The sequence below is a fragment of the Entelurus aequoreus genome, linkage group LG10 (assembly GCF_033978785.1).
Source record: "Entelurus aequoreus isolate RoL-2023_Sb linkage group LG10, RoL_Eaeq_v1.1, whole genome shotgun sequence".
NCBI lineage: Eukaryota > Metazoa > Chordata > Actinopteri > Syngnathiformes > Syngnathidae > Entelurus > Entelurus aequoreus.
In genome coordinates this window covers 68,876,283-68,888,628 of record NC_084740.1, presented here as the reverse complement: position 1 = coordinate 68,888,628, position 12,346 = coordinate 68,876,283, and the positions used below count along the sequence as shown (strand labels likewise).

The 12,346-nt window shown below is 39.8% G+C and overlaps 1 protein-coding gene across 1 annotated transcript in view; it reads right to left on the bottom strand.

Annotated features, from left to right (window-relative positions):
• Nucleotides 1-9,218: 9,218 nt before the first annotated feature.
• trim45 (tripartite motif containing 45) overlaps nt 9,219-12,346 on the bottom strand; it is a 17,515-nt gene continuing 14,387 nt past the window's right edge. Inside the window, exon 8 of the mRNA XM_062061527.1 lies at nt 9,219-12,064. Within this exon, the coding sequence (XP_061917511.1) occupies nt 11,910-12,064 (155 nt within the window). The 3' untranslated portion in view covers nt 9,219-11,909. The remainder of the gene's footprint in view (nt 12,065-12,346) is intronic.

Sequence of the window (12,346 nt, the reverse complement as noted above, 5' to 3'; positions counted from 1 at the left end):
TTGATCTTCTCTCTCGACTGTGTTTCTTGCAGCCTGGACCTGGATCGCCTGCAAGAGTGAGGGCTGTCATTTGTCTCCAACGTCAACATGCGGCGTCCACGGAGCAGCCCCACAAGAACCAGCAGATGTCTGCGGCCCACAGGCGAGAAGAGGATAAACACGCAAGCCACCGCGTCCATCTAAGTGTACGTTTCGCAGAAACGCAGGATGGAAAAGCCCTCAGCGAAGTGAAGTGCCTGGGCAGTCGGCAGAACACCAAGAGAGTCACTTAAGAGAGTGAGTCCACACTAGAAAAAGTACACTTGTTAGTCCAGCATAGATACAAATCTTAAAGATGCGGCGGCCATTTTTGTATTGTTCACAACGTAAAAAGTCATCCAACGTAGGTAATTGTATGCTCAGCTATCTGGACAACACATCCTTGTGTTATAGATGTAAAGCTTATTAGTACGTGTATCCTGATTAGATATATAACATAGTCCGATATCAGCAAAAAAAACCAAGGATGTGATATTTGCTTGCGTGTAAAAATGAGATATCATGTGCGATACCAGCCGTTGTTTACATGTGTAAAACAGCCAGCTAACCTATGAATGTCCTCCAATAAAGACCATTTCTTTGTTATTCATTTACAAAAGGTAAACACGCAAGGCCGTAGGCTACTAGCAGCTACACAACAGCTAAGCACACGATAGCACACAAGCTAGACATAGGCAGGGCTGTCAGGCCTCCTGCTTTGAGTGTGAGAGTCACGCAATTTAACCCTTTCTCACGCCACACTTGACTTTTCTCACGCCTATATTTCCCCATTCACTACTCTATATTTTTTATAATGTATATATTTTATATGTATATACATATATGTTTATACTTATATTTGTATATAATATAAATATATACAAATATAATATATTAATATAATATCAGTAAATATTATATACTGTATAGAGATGTCCAATAATGGCTTTTCTGCCGATATTCCGATATTGTCCAACTCTTAATTACCGATTCCGATATCAACCGATACCGATATATATACAGTCGTGGAATTAACACATTATTATGCCTAATTTTGTTGTGATGCCCCGCTGGATGCATTAAACAATGTAAGACGGTTTTCCAAAATAAATCAACTCAAGTTGTGGCGTCCCCCGAAGAGTTAGTGCTGCAAGGGGTTCTGGGTATTTGTTTTGTTGTGTTTATGTTGTATACGGTGCGGATGTTCTCCCGAAAGGTGTTTGTCATTCTTGTTTGGTGTGGGTTCACAGTGTGGCGCATATTTGTAACAGTGTTAAAGTTGTTTATACGGGCACCCTCAGTGTGACCTGTATGGCTGTTGACCAAGTATGCCTTGCATTCACTTGTGTGTGTGAAAAGTCGTAGATATTATGTGACTGGGCCGGTACGCAAAGTCAGTGCCTTTAAGGCATGCCCCAATATTGTTGTCTGGGTGGAAATCGGGAGAAATACGGGAGAATGGTTGCCCCGGGAGATTTTCTGGAGGGGCACTGAAATTCGGGAGTCTCCCTGGAAAATCGGGGGGTTGGCAAGTATGACTGGGAGACGCAACCGCTCTGTACTTCTCCCTACGTCCTGGTTGTAAACAAATGGAAGTACTGGTTGTAAACAAATGGAAGTACTGGTTGTAAACAAATGGAAGTATTAGTAAAATAAATTTAATTACTGGTTGTAAACAAATAGAAGTACTGATTGTAAACAAATGGAAGTGCTGGTTGTAAACACAAAGAAGTACTGTTTGTAAACAAATATAAGTACTGTTTGTAAACAAATATAAGTACTGTTTGTAAACAAATGGAAGTACTGGTTGTACACAAATGGAAGTACTGGTTGTAAACACAAATAAGTACTGGTTGTACACAAAGAAGTAGTGCCAGTCAACATGGCGGTTATTAAACATGTTTTTATTGTTGGCCTGTGTATTTTAAAGGGGACACGCAGGGTAAGGCGTGGAATACAATCATGTAAAAAAGTTCTAAACGCACAAAGTACACATTCAGTACACTTCTAAGTGTTTGGCAACAAACGATGCCAGGTGGGATACACTGTGGTTGTCTGCCGCCATAGAAGAAGCTTCATCAGGTTTGAAATACTTTCTCAACCTTGTTTATGACCTTGACCTTCCTACTTCTTTTGAAGTAGTAATTGTTCTCTTTTGAATACAAAGCTTGTGTAGTAAAGTACTACAGAAAGCATATATATATATATATATATATATATATATATATATATATATATATATATATATATATATATATATATATATATATAGTAGTACAGTAAAGGTGCACAATATATTTGTACCGTTCACAGTCAAGCTGCATAGTAACATGGATGTATTGTAAATCCTTGTTATTGATATTTAACTTGGATGTATTTAGCTGCCAAATAGTGATCCAAAAAAGAAACAATGGTGTCACATGTTTGCAATGCCATGATGTCATCTTTACTTACAATTAGCCTCGCTTTACTGCCGCCAACAGGGCCAAACTAAAAAGCTAATTGTTGTAATGGGAACAGCTGGCATACTTTTAAGTGTCAAAATCCATGTATTTTATTTTTAAATGGTCAAAATTAGCTAAAATGTCAGCATAAAACACAGCATGCCTAATGTTAGCATGATAACATTGGGAACGTTAGCGTACCTCTCAGATAGCGCCACGTGTCAAAACACATTAATTTTAGGTTCTAATGTATATAATTAGCTAAAATACTAGCAAATTACGTTAGCATGCTAACATTAGCATCGGGAGAGTTAGCATACTTTTTAGATGGTGACATGGTTCATACAAATACAATTTGATAAAATGCGAAATAAGTGAAGTACACTTACCGTATTTTTCGGACTATAAGTCGCAGTTTTGTTCATAGTTTGGCCGTGGGTGCGACTTATACTCCGAAACGACTTATGTGTGAAATTATTAACACATTAGCGTAAAATATCAAATATTATTTAGCTGATTCACGTAAGAGACTAGACGTATAAGATTTCATGGGATTTAGCGATTAGGAGTGACAGATTGTTTGGTAAACGTATAGCATGTTCTATATGTTATAGTTATTTGAATGACTCTTACCATAATATGTTACGTTAGCATACTAAGTTGGTTATTTATGCCTCATATAACGTACACTTATTCAGCCTGTTGTTCACTATTCTTTATTTATTTTAAATTGCCTTTCAAATGTCTATTCTTGGTGTTGGCTTTTATCAAATAAATTTCCCCCAAAAATGCGACTTTGCTCCAGTGCGACTTATTTATGGTTTTTTCCTTCTTTATTATGCATTTTCGGCCGGTGCGACTTATACTCCGGAGCGACTTATACTCCGAAAAACACGGTACTTTTAAGATGGCGGCAATTATTTAACAAGTCATAAACTAGCATTAAATGATAGCATACGTACTAACGTTAGCATGCTAACATGGGAACAGTTAGCATACTTCCATACAAGTATAAAAATCAATGTTTTTAATTTTAGGTGGAAATGGATAAAAATGAATGAATTAAAGTTTTAAAAAAATACATGCATTTTAGTTTTAAAATAAAATAATCAAAAAGATAAAAGTAATAGCATATTTTAGCTGCTAGCATGAGAAAAGTCTGCGTAATTCTAAGGTGGCCCCAAGTTTAAAAAAAACATGATTTTTATGTTTAAAATGAGCAAAAATGCTAGTATAAAACATTAGCATGCTAGCATAGGAGATGATCAGCTGTGCAGTACAGTACATACAGTACTTACTATAATTCATTTAGCCATTTTTATCCTTGAAAACACTTAATTTAGTTGCGTAGCATAAAGGGTCGAAATTGGGGGGTTAAATCACCTAAATGATTCCCGGGCGCGGCCACCGCTGCTGCTCACTGCTCCCCTCGCCTCCCAGGTGGTAATCAAGGGTGATTGGTGAAATGCAGAGGATAATCTCACCACACCTAGTGTGTGTGTGACAATCAATGATACTTTAACTTTAAAAGATGCTAAAAATGGGCATATTTCTGAGTAAATAATAAGCATGTTTTAAAAATAAATATATTTTTGAAACGCAATAGAGGGAAGTAGAGGCATGACTGTGTATTTTATCAATAATAAAATGACTCCTGGAAAAGCTTAGAAATCAATCTCTTCTGCCATCTAGTGGTGTAAAAGGGAAGTGTGCGGCACTGTGACACTACTGTAAGTGTATGAAATGCACATTTCTGCCAGTACTGGAAAAAAAATGCTTTTTTTTTTTTTAAATCTGTAAATTTTACAGTAAAAACTGGCAGCTCAGTCGCCCACTTTTTACTGTACAATGTACTGCTTTTCAATACCTAGTTCAGTGGTTCTTAACCTTGTTGGAGGTACCGAACCCCACCAGTTTCATATGCGCATTCATCAAACCCTTCTTTAGTGAAAAATTAAAAAAACATTTTTTTTCAAATTCAAGACAAAGTGATATGTTTTTTTTTACTGGTGCACAAAATGAAGCGTGCATGAACATCACCTTGTTCAAAGAGCAAAACCAACACAGTGCATGAACTCACAACAAATTACACACCTGCACATCAGATGGACAATTAGAGGGAACATTGTTCCATAATACGCCGATAGGGAGAAGTTTTTATTTACATGATGAGTCGGGTGTGTCTTGACCTCCGCCGAACCCCTGAGGCCGACTCACCGAACCCCTAGGGTTCCATCGAACCCAGGTTAAGAACCACTGACCTAGTTATTGTAAGTGGAAAAACAGTATGACTTATTTTTACAGTAACATTCTGGCGACACCCAATTTTTTATTTATTTTTTTTACTACTACTGACTTTTTAAAAAGTGTGTATTTTCTCTTAGTTGTGGCGAAAGTGATAATATTAATAATTGTCAGTAACAGTAAAATGTTGGAAAAGTGACTCATTTAAAGTAGGGATGACACTTTTGTTCAGCCAACAATGCCAATGTTGCCATTGTACGCCTCAAAGTCACAACTTAGTACTGGTTACATTATAACTGTTGGCATACTAATGTTAGCATGCTAACAATCCATGCTAACTTTTTTTTAAAGTCAATTTTGCCTCCGTACACCTCCGGGTCAATTGACATGGTGCTTGACTATTAGCATGCTAACATTAACAGGCTAACTTTTTCAGCCAACTTTGCAGCTGTACACCTTGGAGTCATAAAACCTGGTACTTGATACATACTGTTAGCATGCTAATATTAGCATGCTAACTTTTTTTTTTTTTAGCCAACTTTGCAGCCATACACCTCAGAGTCATAAAACCTGGTACTTTATACATACTGTTAGCATGCTAACTTTTTTTTTTTTTTAGCCAACTTTGCAGCCATACACCTCAGAGTCATAAAACCTGGTACTTGATACATACTGTTAGCATGCTAATATTAGCATGCTAACTTTTTTTTTTTTTAGCCAACTTTGCAGCCATACACCTCAGAGTCATAAAACCTGGTACTTTATACATACTGTTAGCATGCTAACTTTTTTTTTTTTTTTAGCCAACTTTGCAGCCATACACCTCAGAGTCATAAAACCTGGTACTTTATACATACTGTTAGCATGCTAATATTAGCATGCTAACTTTTTTTTTTTTTAGCCAACTTTGCAGCCATAGACCTCAGTCATAATTTGATACTCAACACATGCGAACAATATTATGCTAACATTAACATGCTAACTTTTTTTTAGCCAACTTAGTACATTAGTACAACTCAGTCATATAACTTGGTACTTTACATATGCTGTTAGCCTGCTTATGTTAGTGTCCTTGCCCAGAGACTCTCTACGTTCCTGCAAAGAAACAGCTTTATTGATACATCGGTGCAGAAAGCTGGGATCCAGGGTTTCTCAGGATGCTTGGAACATGCCAATATGATCTGGCACCAGATACAAACTGCAAAAAAAGAACAGAGAGACCTACATGTGGTATTCTTAGACCTTGCCAACGCCTTTGGGTCAGTCCCTCATAAGATCTTGTGGACGGCCTTCAATTTCTTTGGTGTACCTAACCAAGTCACTGAACTGGTCAAGAGTTACTTTCAGGATCTCCAGTTCTGCGTAACAGTTGAGGGAAACACCACCTCCTGGCAGCATCTGGAAATTGGCATTATGGCGGGCTGCACAGTTTCCCCTCTGGCATTCGTCATGGCAATGGAGTTGGTCATACGGGCATCCCAGTGGGTAGTGGGAGGTGAGAGGACCAAGAGTGGCCTACGTCTTCCGCCAATTAGAGCCTTTATGGATGACATGACCGTCATTACAACAACAAAACCATGCACCAGACGCTTGCTGCAGAAACTTCAGGAAAACATTCAATGGGCACGGATGGACTTCAAGCCAAGCAAGTCACGCAGCATCTCCATCATAAAAGGCCAACTAACAGGTGAGCGGTTCCACATCAGCGAGGAACCAATTCCAACACTCCTAGAGAAGCCCATCAAGAGCCTCGGAAGATGGTATAATGCAGATCTCAGAGACACCCAGCAACTTGAACAACTGCGGCAGGACACGGCTAACGGCCTCAGGCAGATTAATAGCACTGCACTACCAGGGAAACTGAAGCTCTGGTGCCTCCAGTTTGGGTTGCTACCCAGACTCCGGTGGCCGTTAACTATGTACGAGGTCTCAATAAGCCATGCTACTCGCTTGGAAAGGCTAGTGAACTCGCATGTAAGGAAGTGGCTCGGACTTCCAAAGTGCTTCAGCAGCGTTGGACTCTACAGCGACGGAGCCCTGTCGCTGCCAATTTCTAGCCTGGTCGAAGAGTTCAAATGTGCCAAGGTGAGGCTGGAGATGTCCCTCACTGACTCCCGGGACCCTGTAGTGAGAGCCGCCGCTCCTTGCCTCGTTACAGGGCGGAAGTGGACCCCAGTCACAGCTGTGCTACAGGCCAAATCAGCTTTGCTCCATCGTGACGTAGTGGGCCACGTCCAACAAGGCAGAGGAGGCTTTGGCCTTGGAACCGTAACTCCTCTCTGGCAAAAGGCATCTGCAACCGAACGTCGAACTATGGTTGTAGAGGAAGTGCGTCGTCAGGAGGAAACAGCCAGACGTTCCAAAGCTGCAACACAAGCCAAACAGGGCCGCTGGACAAGGTGGGAGGGTGTTGAAAGGAAAAAACTCACATGGAGCGAACTTTGGGGCATGGAATCCAACAGGCTGAGTTTCATTGTTCGAGCAACATATGATGCGCTACCATCTCCCATAAACCTGCAACAATGGTTTGGAAAGGACCCATCCTGTCCCCTGTGTACAACCCCAGCAACACTCAAGCACATAATGGTTGGCTGTAGAACCAGCCTCACTCAAGGCAGATATACGTGGAGACATAACCAGGTCCTCAGATGTCTAGCTGACAAACTTGAGTGCAGGAGGATATCCATCAACGCCCAACCCATCAACAACCAGGATGTGTGCCGACACCTACCAGCGTTTGTTCGGGAGGGGGAAAAGCTGAAGACAAGACCTTCAAATCCTGATCTAAGCCCGTTGAATGCAGCCAGGGACTGGCAGATGCGAGTCGACTTAGATCAGAGGCTAATTTTCCCCCCGGCGATCGCAACGACCACCCTGCGTCCAGACCTCGTCCTATGGTCTGAAACCTCCCATATTGTCTATATCATTGAACTGACAGTTCCGTGGGAGGATGCCATCGAAGAAGCATATGAACGCAAGAAGCTGCGGTACTCCAACCTTGCAGCTGAGGCACAGGACAGAGGCTGGAGGGTAAGGGTGCGCCCAGTGGAGGTGGGCTGTAGGGGCTTTGTAGCTAGCACAACAGCAAAGCTCCTTAGGGAGGTTGGAGTCAGGGGGCAGGCTCACAGACAGGCCATTAAAGAGCTGGCCAACACAGCAGAGAGGACGAGCCATTGGTTGTGGTTGAGGAGGAGTGACACCAGCTGGGCTGCTAAGGCTAACACCTAATGGGACACACACACCCAGGGATTTGATCACCCTGGGGTGGGCCCTTCCTCAGCAGAGGGTGTCTTGTGGTAAGCCGGGCCGAAACACCCCGTGACGCTGGGGCACACAACTGAAGATGTGTCCCAATGGTGGAAAAGCCTCCCAGCAGTGTCACCTAGCCTCACTTAGGTATGCGGTCAGGTGCAAGCCTGGCTCAGGGAGGAGGACGCCCCTGCCATGCAGAGTCCCCAGGGATTGTACCAACTAGTCCTTTCAACAAATTATTGTGCTAACATTAGCATTCTCACATTAGCATCGGGAAAGTTAGCATTTTTTTAGATGGTGACAAGGTTCATACAAATAAAATCTGATCAAATGCTAGCATATGAAAATAAGTGAACTTGTTAGTAGGGATATCCGATATTGTCCAACTCTTAATTACAGATACCGATATCAAACGATACCGATATATACAGTCGTGGAATTAACACATTATTATGCCTAATTTGGACAACCAGGTATGGTGAAGATAAGGTCCTTTTTTAAAAAAAATTATAAAATAAGATAAATAAATTAAAAACATTTTCTTGAATAAAAAAAAGTAAAACAATATAAAAACAGTTACATAGAAACTAGTAATTAATGAAAATGAGTAAAATTAACTGTTAAAGGTTAGTACTATTAGTGGAGCAGCCGCACGAACAATCATGTGTGCTTACGGACTGTATCCCTTGCAGACTGTATTGATATATAATGTAGGAACCAGAATATTAATAACAGAAAGAAACAACCCTTTTGTGTGAATGAGTGTAAATGGGGGAGGGAGATTTTTTGGGTTGGTGCACTAATTGTAAGTGTATCTTGTGTTTTTTATGTTGATTTAATTAAAAAAACAAACAAAAAAAACAAAAAAAAACCCGATACCGATAATAAAAAAAACGATACCGATAATTTCCGATATTACATTTTAAAGCATTTATCGGCCGGCCGATATTATCGGACATCTCTACTTGTTAGTCAACACATGCTAACTGTTAGCATGCTAACATTACTGTGATAACACGCCAACATTAGCATGCTAACTTTTTAGCCAACTTTGCCGCCGTACACCTCAAGAGTCATAAACCTTGCTACATGACACGTTAACTTTTCGCATGCTAACATTACTATGCTATTAGCATGCCAACTCTTTTAGCCAACTTTGCAGCTGTACAAGTCAGAGTCATCTAACTTGGGACTTGACACATGCTATCTGTTAGCATGCTAACATTAGCATGCTAACTTTTCAGCCAACTTTGCCGCCGTACACCTCCTGAGTCATAAACCTTGATACATGTTAACTTTTAGCATGTTAACATTACTATGCTATTAGCATGCCAACTCTTTTAGCCAACTTTGCAGCTGTACTTGACACATGCATAGCAACATTAGCATGTTAGCATGTTAAGATTAGCATTTCTGTTGTACTTGCGCACACACAGCATTCACACGCAATTTCTCCCATAATTGCCATAATGTAGTTCATTATTATCATGTCATTAATGACTGTGCCAAAAGAAGTAAGAAAAGCCCTGCTGTGAGTTTTATTGCTAAAATGTCATTAAAAAAAAAAGATGTATTCTTGTCTTAAAAGTCATTGTTGGCACTTTCAGGTACCGTATTTTTCGGACCATAAGTCGCAGTTTTTTTTCATAGTTTGGCCGGCCGGGGGTGCGACTTATACTCAGGAGCGACTAATGTGTGAAATTATTAACACATTACTGTAAAATATCAAATAATATTATTTCGCTCATTCACGTAAGAGACTAGAAGTATAAGATTTCATGGGATTTAGCGATTAGGAGTGACAGATTGTTTGGTAAACGTATAGCATGTTCTATATGTTATAGTTATTTGAATGACTCTTACCATAATATGTTACGTAGGCTGACCATACGTCCTCTTTTCACCGCACATGTCCTCTTTTGCGGGGGTGTCCGGGCGGGGTTTCTTAAATGCCTCAAATGTCGGGCATTTTGAATTTGGGTTGCGTGTATTTTCAATGTACGTCCAGGGTTAAGTTAAGAAGGGGTTAAACAAAACAAACCGTGAAGGTGCGCACGCAGAAACATTCGTGAGGGAGGGGCAGAGACACAGAGCGAGAGAGCTAGTGAGTGGAGAGAGACATGAAAACAAGAAATGCCGAAAAGTAAATGCAACTTCACGGATGATTTGCGGAAAAAGTATTCGTGTTTTGGTCCTGGCCGTGACACATGGGAAGCAGAATGCACTGTGTGCAAAGCAGGAACGTATGTATCTGTGGCAAATAAAGATCTACAAGCCCATATCGACACTACAAAGCACAAAACAGCTGTGCAGGGCGAGAGCTCGTCTGCTGTTTTTTGTTTAAATGTAATTAACTTCTTTTGAGGCATTATTTATGTTTGCAATTATATACAAGAGGTTATTTTGAATGTTTCTACCTCTGCACTTTTTTTTCCAAAACTGTGAATGTTACAAGAATATAAGTGTGACTTATTTTGTTGTACTGTCAAGCAGTGTTGGCGTTAACACACTTTTTGTGTCTTTTTAACGCATTGAAATCAGAAAGGACGCAGATTTTTTTTATTGTACCATTCGCGGCCCACAGCTAATGTTTTAAAGGCCCACGGCACATTCTAAAAATACTATTAAAATAAACAAAAACATAACAAAAGTGAACTAAAAAAGCTTAAAGGTGAAATGTAATTTAGAAAAAGTTGCAACGTTGACTAATAAAACAAAGCTGTTTTTTTTTCTTTCAAACTGTCATTGCTCAAAACATAATATTGAATCAAAATCAATATTATTATGAATTATTGACCTATCCAAGGTTCCCATTACGTCACATCAAATATTCCACTAAGAAAAATATTTTTGGTGGAAGATTTTGCATATTTTGTGTGTTTGCCATAAAAACCATAGTTTTGTTTGACAAAAAAGGGCGGAAAACAAACAAACAAAAAACACAACATAAAAAAACTAAAACATTTTGAAATGAGGGATAGATCTGAAGTTGATGTAGACTCCAGAGATTAAAGTGTTAAATATAAAATGTATGTATGCCCTGGCACACCATTATCATCATTTCATGACCCAAGCAAAACACTTTTTACACTTTTATACTGAAATAAATACACCTACAACTTATTCAATAAAAACACAGAAAAAACTACCAGCAGCGGTAAAGTTCAGATCCATGAAGGAAAGAAGAAAGTGAATGAATGTTTATAACTGATACATTTACATATGTATACACATTTGTTTTCTTTTGTATTTTTTTTTTTTAATGAATTAAGTAACGTTTATGACAACCTTTTTCCAAAACACAATATAGAACGTGAGATATAACCGGATAATGCATACATTTGTCATTTGTTTTCAAAACGCTTACAAAAAAGTGGTACCCCAAAAATTTACTGTGGGACCCCATTTTTATGACTTGATGGGGTCCCTGGGACCCCATTTTGAAAATTCCTAGCGCCAACACTGCTGTCAACATAGGAGAAAAAATGCTTTATTTAAAAAAATATATTACTTATGAAGCAAGTTCGAGTATCATCGGCAAATGTTCACCTAGTCCCGGCCTTGGCACGCATATATGTGTCCTCTTTTTAGGATTTCAGAATATGGTCAGCCTATGTTACGTTAACATACCAGGCACGTTCTCAGTTGGTTATTTATGCCTCATATAACGTACACTTATTCAGCCTGTTGTTCACTATTCTTTATTTATTTTAAATTGCCTTTCAAATGTCTATTCTTGGTGTTGGCTTTTATCAAATACATTTCCCCCCAAAAATGTGACTTATACTCCAGTGCGACTTATATATGTTTTTTTCCTTCTTTGTTATGCATTTTTGGCCGGTGCGACTTATACTCCGGAGCGACTTATACTCCGAAAAATACGGTACATTTTTACCTCCAAAAGGTGAGGTGTCACTTCCTGCTTGGGACCAACACAATCCATTTGTCCTCTCAGAGCTCGACGGTTTTCAGGCGGCTGCCGGCAGAGACGGCGTTGAGGACGCTAGCGGGCAAACACTCGGACTTCTCGAGGGTGTTTCCGCAGCAGGACCAGTGCGGCTTCCCAGGATGCCCTTTGTGACTGTGGCCGCACCCTTGGAACCCTCCTGGAAACAACAAAATCATTACAAATATGGAAAGGGTCTTCTTGACAGGAAATAACAACCCTACTGTCACCTTAACACTTGTTCTACTCAACATAAGAGATGGGCTCGCTGTCTGTGCTCTGAAGCTAAAAAGCTAGCATAAAACCGTAGCATGCTAATATTAGTTTCTTGTAATGGGAACAGTCGGCATACTTGCATGATGAAGACTTGTCTCAAAATCCATAAATTTAAGGTTTAAAGAATCAAAATGAGCTGAAATGCTATCATAAAACGTTAGCATGC